The sequence below is a fragment of the Cupressus sempervirens genome, chromosome 7 (genome assembly GCF_028749045.1).
Source record: "Cupressus sempervirens isolate cs-2001-9-10 chromosome 7, ASM2874904v1, whole genome shotgun sequence".
NCBI classification, from domain to species: Eukaryota; Viridiplantae; Streptophyta; class Pinopsida; order Cupressales; family Cupressaceae; genus Cupressus; species Cupressus sempervirens.
Window position 1 is genome coordinate 859070178 of NC_143124.1, and position 23374 is coordinate 859093551.

Sequence of the window (23374 nt, forward strand, 5' to 3'; positions counted from 1 at the left end):
TAATTCCCATATTTTGAAAATGAGGATTTCAACTAAAGTGAAATTTAATTGGGTTTGACATCCAGATGCCCATTTGGGAGCACTTATTTTTGCACACATTTTTGAAATTTAATTGAGTTGTAATCGAGAGAGTGAGGCGTTTCAAGAAATGATACCCTTTGCATCTACTTCGGGCACCTTTGAATGCCATTTTGTAAAAATTAGCGAGTGCCGCTTGAAGAAATTAGAAAGATTATTGCACAAATTTGTACAAATATAAATTTTTTAAATTGGGGGAAAAATTTCGGCTATTATTGCACCTGCTCATATGTTTGGATTAAATAAAATAACTAGTACTGCACACATCTAATTTCTTTCGTCTTTCTTTTAACTTTTTCTTGAATTTTTATTTTGCAATGAACATCGACATTTTCGACATGTGTGGAGTTGGAAGCACCATGAACATGACCTTGAACAAATTGGAGATATGAATCGCCAGGCATTGTAACTTTTATATTCGTTTTTTGAACTATATATTCATATTTTGAACCAAACAGGCTTGGAATAACCAATTCCGAATATCAAATATTTTTGGGTTTGAACCAAACAATCCCTAAATAAATTCTAGAAACCATAATATGGATTTCAAGTTATAGAATCCCAAATCAAGGATTTTAGATTCCATTTCCTAAATCATATTCAAATAGCCAAACGGGCCCTAAAGCAAGCACCTAAAACTTGGTATGCATGGTTGGACAAATATTTGGCAAAATTGGGATTTGCTAAAGGTACACTAGATAGTAATTTGTATCTGAAAGAAATTGAGAATGTACTGTTGATTATTATAATATTTGTGGATGACCTATTTTAAGGGTACCTGATCCGCAAAAACTGTTTGTGGTAATCATTGATGCTTCAGGTGAAGGTTTAGGGGGTGTACTAATGCAAGAACAAGAACAAGTCATTGCTTATGAGTCTAGGAAGTTGAAAAATTACGAACAAAATTATGCACCTCATGATCTAGAATTGGTAGCCATAGTACATGCTTTACAGATGTGGAGGCATTATTTAATTGGAAAACCTTTTGAGCTCCGATCCGGCCATCAAAGTATAAAATATATTTTCACTCAGCAAAACTTGAATGCTAGAGAAAGGAGATGGTTAGAATTTTTAGCGGATCATGAGTTTGACATAAGCTACATTAAAGGGAAAGAAAATAACGTGGCTGATGCCTTAGGCCGAAGAAGACATATTTCAGCAATGACTAAGGTAAACTTCCAATTGAGGGACTAGATTTTACAACATTTGGAGCATGACGAGTTTTATGCAGAAATCAACATGGCACTTATTAGAGATCCGCAGGACCCCAAGTATTCAGATAACTTAGAAGAAGATGGATTGTTGAGATATCGCCACAGAATTTATGTACCCAATCATCCTGAGCTACGAAGATTAATTTTAGGAGAGTATCACTCTGCCCCATATTCAGGACACCCCGGAGTAACGAAAATGTTATCTGACATAAACCCTTATACTTTTGGAAGGGAATGAAAAGAGAGATAATTGAGTTTGTAGCAAGTTGTTTAGAGTGTCAGAGAGTGAAAGTGGAATATCGATACCCGACAAGATTGTTGCACCCAAATGAGGTACTTGAATGGAAGTGGCAAGTAATATCCATTGACTTTGTACAAGGGTTACCTATGACCCGGAATCGACACAACACTATTTTGGTCGTAGTTGATAGATTGACTAAGGTTGCACATTTTATTCCATGGAATTTATCCGATGGAGCACCTGAAATAGCCCATAAGTTCATAAGAGAAATTTTCAGATTACACGGGGTTCCAGAGGAAATTATTTCAGATCGGGATACAAGGATAACTTCCAGATTTTGGCAAACACTGTTTTCAGCCTTGGGCACTAAATTAAATATAAGTTCAGCCTATCATCCTGAGACAGATGGTCAGACAGAGTGAGTGAATCAGATTTTAGAAGACCTTCTAAGGGTTTATTGCATGGATCGATAGTATCAATAGGAAACGTACTTACCTTTGGTCGAATTTGCATATAATAACTCATACCAGTCGTTGATTAAAATGACACCTTTTGAGGCCTTGTATGGCCGTAAATGCAGAACACCAGTAAGTTGGAATCAATTAGAAAACAAGGTCATTGTCGGGCTGGAAATGCTTCAAGAGATGGAAGAGCACGTACTTTAGATCCGCTAGAGGTTGAAGGAAGCAAATGACAAGCAAAAAGGTTATGCTGATGCTAAAAGAACACCTAGAGAATTCACAGTAGGGGACAAGGTGTTACTGAGAGTTAAGCCTCAGAAGAGTACTATTAAGTTTGGCAAGAATGCTAAATTGGCCCCCAAATATGTAGAACCTTTCAAAGTTTTGGAGGTTGTTAACCCAGTGGCCTACAGGATTGCTTTACTACCAGCGCTTGCCAGGATGCATAACGTCTTCCATGTGTCTTACCTTAAAAAGTTTGTTAGTCACCATGAACACATGATTGATGGAAATTGTTGTAGGTGTGAGAGCCAGTAGTGGTAGAGGTAAAACCGCTCAGAATACTTGAGGTATGTAAGCTGCGCTTACGAAATCGAGAGGTAACTCAGTGCAAGGTCCAGTGGGACTAGTATACAGAAGATAATGCCACATGAGAAGATTATCATGATATTTTTCAGAAATATCCTTATCTTTTCACTGAAATTGAAAACTGAATATTTCATTTCCTTTATTTTAATCCGTTAAATACAATTTGATATTATTTCATCGTGGATGATGAAAAACTTAAGGGGGTGGGTATGTTACATCCCAATTTTTGCCCTAAAATTTTAAACTGATTATAGCCATTGAACCAAATTAATTCTTCATGTTCATGTGAAATTGAGATAGTTCATTATAGCCATTGTTATAACATGTTAGTTATAGCTGTTACTTATTTCTTCATGTTCATGTGAAATTGAGATAGTTCATTATAGCCGTTGTTATAACATGTTAGTTATAGCCGTTACTTATCCCTTCATGTTCATGTGAAATTGAATCAATTAATTTTAGCCGTTGAATTGATCTAATTATCATATGAAAGTGAGTCAGTTAAATCTAGCCGTTGTGTTAATTTATTTATGATCATGTGAAATGAAGTTAGTTAATTTTAGCTGTTGTATGTACATGATGAATAAGTTAGTTATTATGATGAGATTCCTAACAGTCACTTGATGATTTTATTTAACAAATTATGAATCTTGAATTGATGCTTTGGCGAGAATGTTGTTTTAAATGTTCATAGGATGAAGACCGGAGAGAGAGGGGAAGCATTACGAAACGAGGTCATTGGAAGGGGATGGTCATAAAGTTCAGTCATCAGGAGTGACATGTTTGACCTAAAAACTGCCTTGGCAAGGTTATTAGGATTTGACAATATATTTTATGGTGGAACTGCATGAGCTATAAGTATAAACAATATAAGTATTATAAATAAACAAAGTTCTTACTTTTAAGAAATTATCAAGTAATAATATCATTTAAATATTATTTTATTCGCTTAACTAAGATCATAGATAAATAATTATAAAGTGGTACCATTACATTAAATCATTAATCCAATAATGCCACCTTACAAATATGTACCTATAAACTTAATCAAGAAAATAAGATAATATAAATAATATAAATTATTTTAATAAAACTCTTCATCTTCCTTTCTTTTAAATTTTTCCCTCCTCTTTCTTTCTTCTAGCCGATTGAATAAAGATTTCGAGCATGATCTTGGTAATTGTTGGGTAGCCGTATGGTCGGCTTAATTATTATTTATGCAAACCTTGTCGTATCTCAACATTCACCTTTGCATATGGCTCTTCTCTTACATTCTGGTCGGACTAATAATCCTAGAGCTCGAAATCCTTTTGAACCTGAACTCAGTTCTGAATCTTTCTTTGTGGACAGTTCAAGCCAATACCATTTACCTAGGTTCACAAACGTGGAAACCAGAGCAAGGAAGATGGTTTCACCTAAAGTATCGGCCCTTCTCAGATTGCGTTAAAGTCACGTAAGGATTCTGATTTCAATGTTTTTTGAACTTCAACATGTTGCTGAGTCGGTCATAGGTCTAAACTAATGCAAGTCACCATACATTTTTCATTGTTATCGAAAGTATGAAGCCATACATTTTTCTATTCTACTTTTTAATTTATTTGTAATGAAAGTAAATATATAAAGCTGACTGCAGTCATTCCAAATTAATATATCTTCAAGTTTAATCGACTGCCATAGGATTGATCCAATCATAAGATTGTTATCATCATAATATCCGAATATGTAATATTCTGTAGATCTTCTTGAATGACTTTCTTCCTTGGTAAAAGATAATATACAATATGGAATATTGTTTAAATCTGAGATGAATATCAAACCAGTGTACCAGGGAATTCACCAGGCTAAGAGCCAAATTATGGTGAAGAAGTTACAAGATATATTTGAAAAGTTAATTGATGGCACCAAGGAATCACCGGCTAGATGGCCTGTTTATGGTGAGGAGTTGTAGATGAACCTATTAATGAAAATACAAGAATGAAATCATTAACCAATACATACATAAATAAACTAATGCATTAGCTCATGCAAGTTCCACTTCTGAAATAAGTTGTCAAGCTGAGTGGTGGAGATTGGGTTATAAACCCACATTTTGAAATCCTTGCCAAGGTGGAATTAGGCAGACTTGCTAGAACAAATTGATCTTGTTGTTGTCCAGACGCTTAAGTTATTACGTCGGATAATTGTTGGGACCTCAACCCACTTGGATACTCTGATGGTTGGAACAATGAACATCCCAAGCCCAACCTCGGGGTAGCAAAGGCCGTTCTATTAAATTAGAACTTGTGGGGATAAATAAAAGGTCCGCGGCTAGGAGGTTAAGCCTATGTTAATGCTTCTCCTCTCACCAAAGCCAGAGCTTGAACAATCTATCAAGGAAGCTTTACACAAATCTGAATGCTCTTTATCAAATCTGTAAGTTTAGTATTTCTTTTCAAGTTTATTAGTCATTTACTTTAAAGATAGATATTTTAAGATTAGAACGTAGTTATCTCTGTTTTCCTTTCATTCGGTTGAATAATAGAAATAGATAAGTATTTATCTTTCATCTTAACAAGTAATTGATCAATTATTGTTATCAATGTAATTCTTGATAGATTACGAATGCAAATTAGATTTAGTTCTAGTTTTAATTGTTAATGGAAATTATGTCATGTGAATGAGAAATAGAAATAGGGTAGTTTTAATAATGAAATTTAGTTAGAAGAAACCGGATGTTACATATGGACAAGTGCGCGTATAGGGAGTCGAAGATATGGGGAAGTTATTCCTAAATTACATAAGACAGGAAGCAGACAGAGTATTTGATAAGTGGTTTTTGATGATTGATTTATCTCTTAATTGGGATAGAATCGTGCTAAGCACAGTTAGACAACGATAGTAGAGAACTTGATGATAACGTCGGTAAGTGCACAAGGTCAGCTGTCGCACGTGTGAGAAGTTGTAAAGACTGTGAGCCGACAATGACTTGTATGTTAGTTTTAATTTTTGAGTTGCCATTGTATACATCTTCTCTTCATTTTTTTTCTTCAAACTCAAATTTTCCAAGCTTTATCGTCCCATCTCTTTTTCGTCTCTCCTACCAAGTGTGCCATTTCATGAGTTATATCGGTCCCTTCAAAGGTATTGTGTCGTTCTAGGTGTGTAGGACTGAATCTATTGTGAGATGTCTACGATCAAGTCTTCCGAACCACTTTGAACCACTTTGTACCAAGGTTCAAAGCAGTTCAAACCGATTCCTTGAAAGTTTTGGACTAACACTTGTTTTGCAGGCGGGACCTACAAAGTGAGTTGTGGGTTGAGTTCCAACATTGAAAATCGGCACCGAGAGGTAAAATCAATGATTGATATGACAATTGCCTCTAAAGCGTGAAAAGTGACATCCTAATGATGATGGAAAGAGTGGCTCGGAATCAAATACCGCCAAGTACAAATGCTGAGTTGGTAGCATAAGTGGTAAAGCCAAATCTTCTAATGAAAACTAAATCCGAATTGTCAAAGTGATATTAATGATGATTGGGACATTTTTCTAAAGCGATCATGTAATGGAAGGACATCATAATTTATTGAAGTGTGTATTTTGCATAGGGACTATCTCACCATTAAGGCCCGAATATTTAGCGGTACTTTTCGGGTATGCAAATCATTCTAAAACCCATTCTAAGCTTATTTTCGTTTTAGTCTGCAAATTTGAAGGTAAAGCGGTGGACGGAGAAAGAAAAGTGTTTCTAGTTTTCAGCTATTAGCAGGTGAGGGTCGCAAGCTTTCCTTTATGCTCTTTTTATGCCATTTTTCTTCAAGAAAGAACTTGAGAAGTATTTGTTCTTGTTGCAAGTATGAACTCTGTTATGCATTTATTTGGGAATACTTCTAGTCTAGAATGTTGACAACTTGTAATTTCTGATACAAATCTAATGGGGTTCGAAGTGGAAAAATTGCAAGAAATGTTTTTGGAACAAGTTGAGATTAAGGGATGTCTTGAAACTTAACTAGCGGGCTCCTTGAAGTTGCTGCCTTCCCTCATGTGTTGCCAAGCCCGGAGTTACTCCAGTATTGTCTTAGCCATTATGATGTCAAGTCCAAGAGTATAGTAAAGGACAATGGTGATGCCCTTTTGTCAATTTCTAGGGAAACCATCATGTTAGTCCTAAAATTACTTGAGTTGTCCTTTGCTAGTTTTAGTCCTACTCAATCCTGGGTTCAATTTCGAGAGGATCCTCCAAAGAAACGTAATCGTAATTAGATAGGTTCAAGGCTCCCAAAGGTGTTAACTAAAGATCACATGAAGCCTCACATACATGACCTGGTAGTTTTTTTGCACAGAGCTCAAGGTTCAGTTGATGTCCTTGTTTTTGAAGAGTGGATGTTTCACTACATAGATATCATTTTGACTGGTAAGCAATTCCTTGATTGAGCTGAGTTGATAGCTAGTTCATTGAGGAACCAACTCAAACATTCACCAGCTACCAAGCAAAAATTCTACATGTCCTCCAATTTAACCTATTGTCTTGCATGTGTGTGTAATCTCACCACAATTCCTAATGAACCATGGAGCGAAGACATCACAGTGTATCAATATTGCCCTCTGCTAAGAAAAGATAGAGCATTGTTTGATTTCGGAAAGGTACATGATGTTTTCGTAGTGAAGTTGTACCTCATCCTAACTTGAATCCCTATGCAAAGGATGTTCCCAGAAGCCCAAAATTTGGTTCAAAACAACGGAAGCTTCTACATACAATTTCCCAGGTTTACTTACATAAGAGTAGGAGGTTTTGAAGAGGAACCACTCAGTTTGCCAAGGTTGGACTGTTTTGTTCTTGCTGAAGTTTGTAGGCAAATGTTTTCTTTGATCAAGGATAATCTCCTTAAAGGGAAATGGGAATCCGTGTTCCCCATTAAACTAGGTTCCTTGGCTTGTAACACTATGATTAATGCCTTAGCGATTAGGAGTGATTTGCTGAATTTAAATTTGGGATTCTATCATGAAAGGAGGATTTTTGATAACAAGAATTGTGCAAAACTAGTGCTTGGCCTAGGAGATCAAATGCAGTCATTGCCTCATATTGAACATCTATGGGAGGATTGTAATAATGAACACAAAGTCATGAAAATGGATCATTCAAGGTTAACTATTCCCCAAATTAAAGCACTGTAGTTGAAACTCAATGTAGAAGGACTCGTTGAAGATGGTTCATATATTTTTGAACCAGGATATATAGAAACAAGTGAACAGTCCCTGCCTGAAATTGATTGGGGTCGAGATGATATAAATCTTAGGTCAAGATTAATACTGGAATTTACTGACAATTGGTTGTAGGGGAAGAAGCACAAATTGGCCAGTTCAATGCAGATGGAAAAAGCTAAATGGGGTGTTTCTTTATCACAATCCTCACCTTCTGATCTCCACCTTTTGTCGAATGATGCAGGTAGCATTCCCTCAATCAAGAAGAAAAAGGTGGTGGCCTCACTTAAACCAACAACCAAGATGCCACCAATCCATCCAACAGCTCCTGGAACGAGGTCTAAAACTAAGTCCGTGGCACTTGCTGAGATAGTGGTTCAAGAGCTTGACTTCATAGATTTAGAATCGGATAAAGAAGACAACCTTGTGCTACTTGAAAATCAAGGCATGGACACACAAGTGTTTGATAGTATAAATGTGATTTAACAAGGCTTCATGACTCCTACTAAACAGGACGAAGGGACAACAGTCACAAGTCCTATTCCCCGTTGGCTATCTAGCTCGGTTAACAAAAAGCGTAGCCTGAGACCTGTCTCTTTGCTAGTCAAGGACATAGGTACTTTGTATGCCACTCGCACTCCTAAAGCCTAAAAGGTGAAGAATAATGCCCGCTTGATTAGAGACCCTACTATGGGAAAAGTGGCTGCGAAGATAGTTACTTATGAACAGAGAGAGGGTGTGCAGGAGGTGGAAGTTGAAGATCTTGAGGATATGCAGATGGAGTTGGGAATTTTGAGTTGAGACACCAGTAATCATTTGTTTAAGTTCTCAACCGATCACACGTTGAACCAGTCTAAAAGGTTAGCTAGGAAAAGAGGGAGTTGAAGCGGTTAGTTGTCACTATGGCCAAATACATTGATTCTTTGATGAATGTTGGGTTGCTTCCCTTGATCCAGGCTCCCCAATCATTCGATCCTAACTCCTCTGACAACAAGCAATTATTGAAGCAAATGCAAAGGGGAAAACTCTTCTTGGAAGCGATGAACACTTGGATAGGAGCTGTCATAGAAGAAGGAAATAGGTTTATTCAAGAGTTCATTGCTACCTACTCGAAAGTAGAAGTGCTGCTTGGAGAGATCCATACCCTCATACCTTTGTGGGAAGCTGATGAAGCTAGATGTAGGTCAATAGTGTTTCAAGTACAAGAAGTTGAAAAATTTGGAGTGATTAAGTTCCTTGCTGAAAATCCTATAAAAACAGTGGATCCTTGCATGCTTTATATATTGAAAAGCAACATGAATTGGAAGATTTCCTTGTATAAAGCCGCCATAGAGGAGGCGCGAGCAATTGAAAACGAAAGAAAGGAGATGTACAAAGGAGTTCTAAAAGACATGTAGTAATAAACCCTACCAGCATACTACAATTTGAGGAGGGCAACACCGATTCAGAAGGTTTGATGAACAGTTTTCAAGTGCTATGGTTGAGATTAAAGAAAACGATAATCCTATGGCCTAAGGCTTTACCACAGTGGCTAATGCTAAATCCATGTTGTAATTGAACCGGGAACACTTGCCTAGATAGAGCAAGAGGATCAAAGAGCTCAAATGGCAAAAAGATGCTTGTAGAGTAAAATCGATGAGTTTGAGAAACCCTCATTCTCATGCTACTCAAGAGCTCCAAGTGTTTTCAAGAGCTAGAAAGTAGTCAAGCAAGCCACGTCAGGAGAAGATAAGCCGGATGAAGCAAATTAGTCGCAGGACATGTCAATTTCTGATCAGTTGGCTTTCCGAAGGCTTTTTGTTTAAAAGACTATCTTTAGTTAGTTATCATAATTGCTTTGTAATTGAGAGAGTTGGGTTTTGATGGAGGCCTGTCGTAATTGATACTATATATGCTGGAGCATAAAACTGGTTAAGGGTTAGATTTTAGATAGAAAAAGGTAGCTTAATTTTAGTTTTAACTAGATATTTTCTTTTTGGATTTTTTGGAAAGGAAAGTTTGGTAATTTGGATGTTTATTTTGAGATTTTGAGCTCAAAGACATACATTTATGCATCTATTAATACATAGCACGGTTTAAAACTACGTGTTTGAATTTTGATATCATGGTTACTTTGCGGATTATTATATCAGTTGCTTTGTGATATTGATTATTGTTTATCTCAAGTTATCATTCTTTCGATGTGTTATTTAATATCTCTAGATTTTCTTTGTTTTTCAAGCATTGGATGGTTTGAGGAAACTTTATGTTTCTCAATTTACTCGAACTTTTTGTAACTTTTGAATTTTTTCTCCATACCTAAAAGTATTTGAGAGATCCTTAAGTACTTTCTAGAAAAAGTACACATGTATGCATTTCTTAAAATATAAATTCATTGAAAATCTATCAAGAGGGAACTATACTTCTCAAAATTCAGAGGGAAATGATTAATATACGTTTACCCAACTGTTATGAACTCTATTTGTTTCCCAACTAAGAGTATAGAATCAGTTATTTCAAATTCATAAAAGGGAGACTTATCTGTTTACTAACATTGTAATTACGAAAAGATGTAATGTTTTGTAATATCTTAATGAGGTCCTATTATAATTAATTGGGAAAGCCTCAAGGCCGACTCAAGAAATTATTTTGAGGATATGATATAAAGGAAGATTATTATCTTTGTGGTGAAGTGTGAAAGTAAGCAAGTTCGAATTGAGCAAGTAATACACGAAGTTGGTAAATGCCTGTAAGCGATCCAAGGGATTATTGGATGCGAAGTTGGTGATCTGGTATCAAGATCAGAAGAGACTTGGTCCGGTCAAGAGGACACCAGTAAGCGATCCAAGGGATTATTGGATGCGAAGTTGGTGATCTGGTATCAAGATCAGAAGAGGCTTGGTCCGATCAAGAGGACAAAGTAGCTGTGGTTATTTCATTTCTATTATTCTACATGGAATAATCCAAAGGCGAGTTGGACAGTGAGTTTGGTGGTCTTGCCCCTGAAACTGTTTGGACACTGGGTCCATCTGCCTTCCAGGTTATATTTTAAGAAACCCCCCCTTTAGAAAAGGTGTAAAACCTTGGCGAAAGGTGTAAAACTCTTGACAAAAATAATAATTTTTGTGGCGAAATTTTTTGATTTACAAAAAATAAAAATAAAAATCTCCATTGGCGAATAATTCATAATCTCTTCAATAATGTGTAAAAACTGGGCGAATTGTGTTGTTTTTAAAACCACAAAAATACATATATTGGCGAATAAAAATATTTTTCATAGTAAAATATTAATTTTGCGAGTGAATTATTTCATTGTACTAGAAATAAAATATATACATTGGCAGTTTTTTTTAAGTTAAACATTAATTTTGTCAGTGAAATGATTCAATGTGTTAGGAAAAAAATAAATACATTATAATGATATGGCTAAATTTAATAATAATATTATAATAAAATAAATTCTTACAAAATTAGTAAATTATAAAACTTATATCATTCCTATCTTATTACGCACCTGAAACATAAACATTCATTTTTTTTATAAGAGGTCGAAGTCAAGATTAATTATTATCATGTGTTGTGATTATTATTATTATTTATTAATCTTGAGTAAACTCTAACCCTAGACCTCCTGGATAAGAAGCTCACCATTTATCATTATGTTGTAGGCTCTTCCTAAAACATAAATATTCATTGTTATAATGAAAACAAAATAATTTATTAAGATGGTAATATATTATCATGAATTCATATTTTATTATTTGAATTTCTACCATTTTAGTGGCTTCTTTTCTTAAATTAAAAAAAATTATTAGCAACATTCTTTTGAAAGTTATTCTATAATTTAAAAAAAAAACTAATTAATAATTATTAAGATGTTATGAGATTTATTAATTTATTTTAAAGTATCATTTATCATTTATAAATAATGTATATAAATTAAAGTATTGCATCATATTAAAATATTATATTCATAACCCCAAAAAATATTATCATTTATAAATATTATCCTGGATAAGAAGCTCACCATTTATCATTATGTTGTAGGCTCTTCCTAAAACATAAATATTCATTGTTATAATGAAAACAAAATAATTTATTAAGATGGTAATATATTATCATGAATTCATATTTTATTATTTGAATTTCTACCATTTTAGTGGCTTCTTTTCTTAAATTAAAAAAAATTATTAGCAACATTCTCTTGAAAGTTATTCTATAATTTAAAAAAAAAACTAATTAATAATTATTAAGATGTTATGAGATTTATTAATTTATTTTAAACTATCATTTATCATTTATAAATAATGTATATAAATTAAAGTATTGCATCATATTAAAATATTATATTCATAACCCCAAAAAATCCAATATGATGATTCACTCTCATGTATCTAATGATTTAGAAGAAGAATATTCATATTACAAGAATTTCACAATCCTTACTAAAATTTACTAATCAATTCTAAATTAGATTTGTGTTCTTGTTGTTATTATTGTTTTAAATCGTACTATTTCATCATCGAAATATGGACTATTACAATCTCCCAATGTGACTATGGATAAGACAGGAAGAAATAACAAGTTGTTATTATGATAAATAGTAGTTTGTGCCACAATAATTTCAGTGTAAAGCCAAGCATGCTGAGAGATAAGAGTCAAGACACGCAATGGTCCTATAATGATTAATTAGTCCACTCCATCATTGGAGCCGCACTTCAAAATACAACACCTCAATTAAGAAGATTTCAGATGCAATAAGCATATTCCCAAAACTAACAATTTAAATCTCTTTAAAAATCAAAATTCATACTCAAAGGTAAAACTCAATCTTAAAGTTATCTTACTTGAACAAAGGTGCAAGAGTTTTTTGACAGCCATCACCCCATAGCAAGCTAAATAGGTTTGATACTTCACATCCGTAAGGAGATACAATGTTTTGTTCATTCTTATGAATTCTTGTGAATCACTACTCATAAAAACTTGAGAACATGAAAACATAAGAAAATGAATTTGATTGAAAATTAAATTCTCATAACATCACAAAATAATAAATAATAGATTCTTGAAACATGAATTAATGAATTTGGCTGAAAATTAGATTCTTATAATAGTATCACAAAATAATTTATATTTAATAATAAAAACCAAATCAGATAAATATACATAATCTCGAGTTGATAAATCATGGACAACCAAAAAAGAAGAAGATGTTCTGTAGATTGTGGAACAACCTTTCGAACTTCGTCAAGCAGACCAGAAATATCATGATCGCCAATGGTGTTCACAATTTTACCAAAAAGAAGCGAATACCAAGGAAGCGCATCGCCATTGACAAAGGCTCCAAGTGAGCCCAAAATCATCATAATCTTCTCCCCACCGCTTGCATGAGCAAACATTCCCAACATCCCAACTTTTTTCATTTTCTCAGCATAGGGACTCAGAAACCTGGGAAAGTGAGGAGTTAAACCGTTGAGAGAAATTGAGCAGTGAATGAGGAGAAGAAAGAGACACGCTGGCACGCTCAACAAAATCAAAGCCATAGTGGCCATGGTGATGCTGGGTCTTGTGTTCAGTAGTACATTCTGCAGCTACATGAGCGAAGAACAGACATCTGAATGTTATGTGGGATACCAGCTCTTTTCCCACTCCGTCCACTCCTATGGAGGAATATCATTCTTCATTAATTCTCCCTCCAATCTCAACTCATACATTCTTTTTCTCAAAACAAGCATGTCCTCGTCCACCATTCTCCCTGGCCCTGCAATACCCATGAAGCCACAATTTCAAAATGTAAGAACAAAGTGTGTAATTTAATAAAAAGCAAAGCAAAAACATACGAGTAGAGCAGTTGTTTACCTGATTCACCCGAGCTAGTAGCAGAAACAATGAACTTTGTTCAAATCCCATCATATTACCATTCATTGGGCTACCACTGATTTCTTCAATCGTGGGCATGAAAGAAAATTCATGGGTCATGCTCAATTGATCATCAGAAACAAGGCTCTGCAACTCTGCATCTTTCTTTACTCTTCGAGGGCTCAGTTGAAAAGGTGTTCTTGAATGAGAAGAATTGGGCATTTGAGGCCGAGATCTTAAAGGGTTGCTCTGAAGAGATGTTTTAGGTGTTCTTCGGTCAGATCCCAATTTGTAGCTGAAATCTTGCCCTGTTCTAATGTTTTCGAATCCCCCTACGTAGAAGTCATAAGTCGGTGGCCTTGCAGGAGCCTGCCAACTTGATCCGTCTGCCCAAGGGCTCATGACAAATCCAACTTATAGTAAATTTTAATAAAATGGGCCGACTAAAGTGACTTAAAATTAATGACAGTGGGCAAACCATTCATACGCGTGCAAATCAAATTTAATAAGAGTTGGCGAACATCTTATGGGTCACAATAACCATGTCGGCATAATGCAAGGCGAATAATGCCAGCAAAGACGTCAAGTGCATAATATGTTTGGCGATTGGAATGATTATTGACCAAGTTACCATGACAATGTTGGGCGATTGGGCCTCGATGAAATAGCTCATAAATCGCCAATTTGAATAGCAAGAAATCGCAGAATTCGCCAAACTACGAATAATCGCCACTAAATTACTCCATGCTGCCTTCTACAACTCCTAACAAGGTTGACACAACTTCTAATAGGGTTGGAATCTCCTAATAGGGATTCAAAGTCTCCTAACAGAGATTGATATGTATTGAATGTATTTCATTGGCTTCTAATAGAGTCCATCGTCTTACAAGGAACTTTTATATTAGTACATCATTTTGTGAGTACCATCCCCATTGGGATTTTCCCTTTGATCAAGGGTTTCCCTAGTTAACATATCTGGTGTTATTGTATATGTGTATCTTCTTATGGTTGGTGATTATATTGTTTACATGGTTAAGGATTATCAAGTTTGATAAATGTTTTAATAGTTGGATTTATGATTCCCTCGCGCCCCCCGCGGCCCCCCCCCCCAAAGTTATCTTGGTGGACTTTACTTTCTAACACTTTCATTCTCCTTTAGATAATATTCTGGAAGACATAATTGAAATCACTAATTATGCTATTACTGAAAAATAGATTTTCTAAGTTCAATAAAGAAATCAAGAACAAGATTGTAAATGTGGTACTAGAAAGCATAAGGACAATTGGCAAAAGGCCCCATTAGAAAATTGCCTAAGGAACTAGGAGACATAGTGTTTAAAAAGTGGAGAGTAGGTGTATAGAAGTTTGTAAAGTTACTTAATGATATTCTTTTCAAAAGGAGACCTGATTTAGATGAAATGAACAAAAAGATATTGATAGATGTATACAAACAAGACTTCAGTATGCAAAAGAATATATAAAGGATAATCACGATCAACTGAAAAACGTAGAAGAGAGTGCGATTGAGCATTGGAACGGGGTAGCTAAGAAAATAGATGAGTTCACCATGAAGAGAAAACAAGGAGTCACATAGGGACAAAGTATGATGGATGAGACTGAGAAAAGGAAAAGTAGAACAAGTGGATAAGGCATCAACAAAGATTCAGGGGAAGAAGGACAAGCAAAAGTTTCTACAAGTCCTGTTAGAGAACAAGTTTCACAAAAGGTGGACACCCCTGAGAAGTCCAAATCACCAATAAAATTTAGTCAAGAGAAACAAGCCGAAACAACTATGGTAAAGTTTCTTGAGCTAGTAGAGCAACAGTGTGTACCTAAGAGTATAACAAACGATTCTGAACAAGAAAGCAATATTCCACCGATCACGTAGGACACAACACTTGTAATGGATTCCCCAATAAGACAAGTTAGTGGAAAAAGAGGCGAGTCTCCAAAACCTCAAGTCTACCAAAGAGAGAAGAAACAATTAGAAGAGCTACACTTGTAGCTGAACCATCTCCAAACAAAGAACAAGAGTCGGTAAAGGAAAAATCACCTGAACCAATACAAGTCTTGGTCAAGGTAGATTCGCTACCTAAGGAGAAGACTCCAAGCCTAAGCAAACACAGGAACAATAGAAGTCACCGGTAAGAGACGAACCCCACACAGTGAAAGATTAAGTGCAACAAGAAAAAGTAATGTCACCTATGAGAAGAATGACACTATCAAGATCCTAGGTGTTTGAAAGCCATATATGAGGACATAGAAGCATGAAAAGAACCAAACCTCTAAGAGCAAGTTGAGCATAGTAGAAGATAAACCTGAGAAAAAGAGAAGGCAAAAAGGTCAATGTGTGTCATCCTCGTCATCCTCATCATTCGACTCAAAAGATGAAGGAAAACTTTTTGAGCATGATGCAGAAACAAAGATGGCAAAGAATTCACTCGATGAAGTGATTGAGGACGTGAAGTCGAGACTTAAGGTTGTGAGCTTTCCAGAACTCAAAGAATATTCAAAGTTGATCAATAAGTGTAAGAAACTCAAGGTAAGCAACAAGCAACAACAAAGAGCTAAAACACTAGTCAAGTCCAGGGATATAATTGTTGACCTAGCTTTAGCGATCATTTATGATCCTGACATTGATCTAATCAATCAACTTACATAGCTGACAACATTGAGGAAGAACTCGACGCTATTTGAGAAGGTAGCAGAAAAGAAAGTCGAAGCAAAAAGAGAACTGAGCAACTCGTAAACCTCGTCAAGCACAAAAAGGCGACACTATAGGAAGTCAAAGATGAAATGATCGAGGCACATAAGGCCATTACACCAGTCTTGTAGATGTCTGATCCAAGCTCATTCATGCACGACTTAGAGCAATTAATACAAAAAGCTCAACATGAGCTTCAACAGATGCAGAGTTCATTTAATGCAGTGACAGATTCAACAATAGAGTATACAACTAAGACTCAAAAAATAATTCACCTGATTCACAAAGTAAATGCTAAATAGGACAAGTGGATTCTAAAGCTCTTGGAACTTCAAAGCATGTTGTCACTCCTAACAAACATTATTCAAGGGCACAACAAAGTCGCAAAGGCACTCATAGCCAAGCCATTGGTTAGTACATTGGATGGCATCAGTGAACACATGGCTGATATCCAAGTCAGACTATTGCTCTTACTAACTTGAAGACATCATGGGTTGCACAACTTGCAACTGCACAGACTCAATATAACGATATTTGATAAATTGTGACCCTTTGTCAGTGAGTGACAAAAAGGGGAGAAGATAAGATACTAGTGTAGGTAGAGAAAATACCACACAGGAAGAGAAGATAGTAAAAAGGGGGAGAAGATAAAATAGCCACATGAGATATTAACACAGGAGGAGAAGACACATAACGAGAGAAGCATTGTTGCAGAGGCATTATCAAGTAACAAAAGGTGACGAGTGACAAAAGGTAAAAGAAGAGTTAAAGGCGCAAATACAGAGAATAGTTATAAGAAAACGAAGACCCACTCGAGGGGGAGTGAACAATTTGGCTTTGCCTTGTGGATCAGAGTTATACCAAAGGTTTTGCCATCAATGCCAAAGGGGGAGATTGTTGGCCTTAGTGATTCAACTAGGCATGATGACTAAAGGAAAAGGTGATGACTAAAGCCTGGCATCGCAAAAGTTTGAAGTGTTGTCATAACTTGGTAATCGGTAAGGAAGATACACATGGGTTCAAGCAAGGAGCACCATTGGTAGAACCTCACACTGGGAAAAATAAAGATGGTGATAATGCAAGTTACAACAGGACGAGGCAAAGAGATGCAGTCATGAGCAAGGATTGATCTCGACGAGCCATCATTGATGTGACATAATTGTCGTACAAGCAAGGAAGTCTAAAGTTCAAGGCATCCAAGTGTGGAGTCTCACAGAAGCAAAGGACAAAGGCTATATCGTAGACTCAAGGAAGATAGGCATACCTACAAAGCTAGGTGCCAACTCGTAGGTGTCATGGGTATTTTGTTACTAGCTCATGTATGCAATTCAGATTTGAATCTGAGCGGGATTTCTAGAATAGGCTTTGGTGCTCGAGATATAGGAAAGGAAGTTGACTTTAGCATCATTATTATTTGTGTGTGGTGGCTGTTGTTGTTGATGCTGTTGTAAGTGAAGAACTAAGAAGAGAAGAGCAAAGATACAGATTTGAGAGCCAAAACAACAAATCGACCATCAAGCAAAGTGAGGAAGAGGTGAACTAGTGTAGTTCATAAGGCAAGCCAAAGAAAGAAAGGAGATCAGAGAATATTCAAGGAGTTATCAAGGTGATCTACAAGGCAAGATTGTGTTGTTTCTAGATCATTCATTCAGATTGCTTTCCTACCATTGCATCTATTTGGAACCCCAAGACATTTTGGACCCCATGCTTCCCAATCATTGTAGAAGAGGTCGACCTGGGTCGATCTGTTCCTAGAGAGGGGACGAGAAAGGGCTCTAGAAGGCTCAGAGTGAGTGCAAACAGATTCATGAAAGGTGGAAGAAAACAGGTGAAGCACATCAAGCATAGATTCCTCCTTGGTCCAGGAAGTCACTATGGGATAGGTGCTAAAAGGTCTTCAAATGTTGGTGCTTCCATTTAAAGACGGTACAAAAACTACCCCAAAATGTATCTAAAGAGGCATGTGTTGGAACTTGACATTTGTCTCTATAGCTGTAAGTGTTAATTGTGATATCTTTTCACCAACTCCATAATTGTTTCAACTAATTTTTTGTAATCAGTTTCAGGACAGTCCATGGCAGTGGGATTTTATATATCTGAGAGAAAAGGCTATCATATGGCCACTCAGTTGTTTTAGAAATGGGAATATGTTTCTAGAAAGTGTTCTTGGAATGTCTTAGGGATTGGATGCAAATAAGCAATATTTTGGGTGTAGAGATGTGTTTATTTTGAAGATGTTTGTAATTTAGTCATTTTTAGGGTTTGAAAAAATGCTTGATGGGCTTTTTGGATGTTATATGCTGTACATGTTCATATCATGTGATTATTTTGTGTGTTCATATTTTCATGTCAAATTAACTTTTGCATCTGCTGTAGGATGGTTACACCTGTGGAGATAGAATTGAAAGTGTGCTTCATAGGAAGCATTTTAGGATTGTTTTTTTCTGTTTTTCTTTTTGATCTTGTATTCAAGCTTTGGTGATGATTTTGTTCCAAGACTTATATTAGACTCTCAATAGGGGTGATGATGCTGATAATTATTGGTAATGCTGTGTGTTACATCGTTGCATTCATGCACTCTTTCCCAATTTTAAACTTCTCATTCATTTTCTTTAAAAAATTCACATTTGATATCATCTACTCTTTAATTTCCATGTGCTTTCTTTCACCTATCATTAAATGATTGCTGAACCATACTTGATGTCTTCTCTAAGTTGAAATATTCACTAAACTCATCATTATATAGTGTCTGATTAGCCACTGTTTTATGAGCACATGCTGCAGATCCGTTGCAGCTGACTAATGATGTTCTAGTACATATTTTTGGTTTCCTGGATGTGCGCTCTTTAGTTTCTGCAGGTCTTGTGTGTAGGTATGTATGCAGATCCCATTTAATCTAATATTCTGTTGTTGAACTTTTATATTTAAAGCTAGGTTTTCAAAATTTATTTTTGCAATGAACAGGTACTGGAACACAGCATCTAAAGATAATACACTATGGAAAGCAAAATGTCATCTACATTTTGGTAATTGTCTTCCCAATGATGCTCATGGAAAGAAAATTTTGAATAATGTGCTGGATGATAAAGGTGGGTTGAACAATCAGAATCTGCGGAGCCTAGAACTGGGGATACATACTGATTGGTATGGAGCATTCAAGATGGCATTTAAAGGTAACCATTCTTCCTTTTTTTAATTTCTTGTGAATACTCTTCAACAAGCATACTGCAATTGATATCTTCATTCGTTTCTGGGCTTTCTCAGAGGCATGGTTGTCAATGATTTTTTTTTGATGCATATTTTGTTAGGTTTATCTAAATAAGTAGAAGAATTTCATTTGTGTTTGTGCCCTACAGTTATAGGCAACCATATCTCCTGTGAGAACCAGGATCTTCTTATAGATCCAAATCATGCACTATAAACATTTTGGATTTATTCTATTTGTTTTTCAGTCTTCATGGAGAAGTATACACATAATAATAGTTTTGCCAATACAAATTGTTGGGTTTTTGAAATTACTTCTTCCATCATACACAAGGATGGCATTGAAATGAGAGTTTGTCTGGATTATCCTCTGAGGCATTTGACCATGCCAAGTTTGAATACTCCCTTCCAGGCGATGCCAAAGAAGGCTTAACATGTACCATTTTGTTTCTGGTTACAAAGTTGATAGGAAATGTGCTTACTTTGTAGGTGAACTGACCTCACTTCAATGCTTAAAAAGCCAAAGAATCCTCTTTGTTTTCGCTTTCTCTGAGGCACACATAAGAAAATGTCATCAACTCTTGACTTGGAGTCTATCAATTTTTATTAATAACCATACACAACTAAAATAGTGTTAGATTGTGGAAGCTCTCAAATATTTTTCACAAGCTTCCTTTTGTCACGGTTGAAAGAAACTCAATGTTAAAATATGTAAACTAGTTTCATAGATATAGATGGGTACTAATGTAAATGTACCTAATAGTCATTGTGCCCCATAACTCAAGAAAGGACAATAAAAATGACACACACCTGTCACATTATATTACGAGGGATGCATGAAATAGGCCATTCAATTAATTGTATGAAGGAACATTGATTGTATGTTGAGTATACTGTTAAACCCAAGATATTAAATTTTAAATAACATGTGCCATATTCCAATAATGCCACAAATCAACAAGTAGAGGGGCACCATGTCAAGGTTGCAACCCACGTAAGATTAACACCCTTAAACTTGACTTGTGTCCATAAGCAAGAAAATGGTGTTGCATAACACCACCTCATAATGGCAACTTTCAAAATAACTATAGGTGACAATATTGAATATATGGGACCTTATTAAAACTACTACTTGGGCAATACATGTGGATGGCAGTGAAATGTGTTTTTTTTAACTTGATTTTCCCCTAATTTATAAGCTTTATTATTTATGTCTGGACTCTGACGGTTCTGTAATATTGGCAATGCTTAGATCTATTCTAACTGGGTTTTCAGCCATCACACAGAAGAAATACAAACATAGTAATTGCATATGTTTATGCCAATAGAGGTTATTTGGTGCTTTTTGAGATAACTATTTACATGAGTAGGGAATGAAATGAGAATTTATCTGGATACCCCTGAAGGTATATTTCATAATTTTGACTTTGTCAAATATTTATTTTAGAATCAATTTTAAGAGACACCAATGGAATATGAATCTGCATTATGTTTTTTTGGCTATCTGCAAGAGTACATGGGTAATGTGATTACTTGTATACTAAGCTGCCGGTTTGGTTTCAGATTCAAAGTTTGTTGGGATAGATTCAAATTTGTTTTCAGTTCGTCCATTCAGAAACATTTTTTTTGTTAAAATAAAATATATATGTATATATACGCACCAATGGATAAGTTCATACACCACTATGCTAATAGTAAAGCAACATAGCAAAGTACACCATACATAGTAATGTTTTAGTCCAAATAACATATTTTTTACCTTATGTCTTTGTAGTGGTCTATTTTAGGGTTGAGGGTCGAATGGACTAAATTAGACAAAAATGAGTTTAATGCCAATGTCTGGCCGGGTCTTGCCATTGCATTTGAAATTTCCCGCAATTTGGCTCGAGTCTTTTTCATAGACTTTGGGCTGAATTTGACCACTTATGACAAACAACCTTATGAAGAATTTGATTTTGACCAAACTTTAGTTAGAATCAAACTAGATTTTGCTGCCTCCAGGAACGAATTTGGTAACTTAGCTACTTGGTATGGTGACAAGTATGCCAATATGAAATTCATTCCCCTTGGATATGGGTGTGGGTTTCTATGTGTAATAGTGAATGAATGAAAGATTTTAATTATGTTCGCAAGGCTTAAGCAGCCTATGGGACCCCTGTTGATGCGAGTTTTGTATCACTTACATAACATATTAGGATTTGAATATTCAATATGGGATATCAAACATGCAACTCCTCTCTTGAAAAGTTATTACTCATGAAGACATAAGCAATAGCTCCAATGTTCCTTACACCGTTGGATACTCGCTCAGTTTTATCGATGTGATTTGCTGGTAATCACGTAGGCGGCCTTACGCTATTCATTCGAGGATGACTTGGACTTTGGTGGAATGAAGGTGATGGTGATTCGGTTTGTGAAATGTGCGGAGGCAAATAACGTTGATGGTGTGATGAGGTAGGGTGTGTCTGCCAATGATGATGTTGATGGAAAGTGGTGGTGGTGGAAGGTGAATGGATGAGTTCTATCACTTAACTTACTTCTCTAAGCTTCGACTACCCAACTACTCACTATTCTACTCCTATTCCTATGAATGGAAGGTTAGCAAATGGACTGGGATCGAACCTAATGAGAGCTGACCAGCGGCCTCACTTCCACAGGTGCAATGATTCAAAGGAATAATAGACTAGTTTACCACACAAAGCTTCCCAACTAGCCACTAGGATGCTAGTGGTCTAGTATTGATCCCTATCAAACATTTACCAATGCTACCATACAACTATCCATCTACTTCACTCCTACTTAGCAATTTGAAATGAAACCAACTTTAACAACTTGAAAGGAAATCTAACTAAGTGGAAGTAAAAAACATGCAATAACACCCAATGTTCTTAATCAACATGCAAATCACAACAATGAAAAAGAGAGCAATTTTGGTATTATCTTCGCAACAATTTCTCCGACCACTTTACAAATGAGAGCAAATGGCCTTTTATAGGGGCCAAAAATACAATGGATGGTGGAGATCAAAACAAGATCAACGATCTAGATTGGATCCTCGAAACCCTAATTAGGGTTGCCACCCCATTGGCCAATGAGAAGCTGCCACCTCATCAATGGACCAATGAAAAAAGTGCAAAAAGTAGCAACCAATGAGAAGGCACCAAAATGGTGGCCAATCAGAAATAGACACTTGTCCTATTCTAGAAGAAAGGGAAATTTGCCACTTGGGCTTACATCAAATGATTTTCTAATATAAATCTTCCCTTTTCTTTCATTTTCTTAGCTAAGGCAATGAACTTAGCTAGCCTTTCATTAACTTCTTCCATAGGAGAACAAGGTGTGTGCTTCGCCCTGAGTTCCACTGACTTTTCCATGTTGTTAGTTGCTTGCAATATCTTTTCGTGATCCTTCTCATATTCTTTCTCAAATCCAAAAAAAGCATTGACAGAGGAAAGGGTGCCCAAATGCTTCTTCTTGATAGCAACCTTCCCCAACTCATCCAACCTCGATCCAAAATCTATTTCATTGACATCCTCTTCTCTGATATCCTCAAAATCAAGTGCCACCTCAACGTTGCTCATCATGGTTGAAATGGAAGTGTCGACGCTTGGGTTGTGATGTGCAACTACCTTTTGTGTATCCTTTTATGGTACCGCCATTGGTATTGGTTATTCGCCTCATTTTCGAGAAGGGAGTTTTGGGCATCATATCCTCTTTGTCTTTCTTAGTGTTTGCCCGCTTGGGATTCTTACTTGCACTACCATCCTCCATGCTCGTCGCCCTATTATGGGATGGTAGAGTGGTGGACCAGAAGGCAAGAAAAACCAAGAGGAGCAATCCTTAGACTAGAACGAAAGATGGATGTCA

General features: G+C 35.9%; 1 protein-coding gene across 4 annotated transcripts in view; it reads left to right on the forward strand.

The window, feature by feature from the left end:
- The window catches only part of LOC149550162 (F-box family protein), a 103384-nt gene that overhangs the window by 40606 nt on the left and 39404 nt on the right, over positions 1 to 23374 (forward strand). For all 4 annotated transcript variants that reach the window (XM_089793277.1, XM_089793280.1, XM_089793278.1 and 1 more), the window contains 2 exons: positions 19088 to 19175; positions 19268 to 19476. In XM_089793277.1, the coding sequence (XP_089649403.1) occupies positions 19088 to 19175; positions 19268 to 19476 (297 nt within the window). The remainder of the gene's footprint in view (positions 1 to 19087; positions 19176 to 19267; positions 19477 to 23374) is intronic.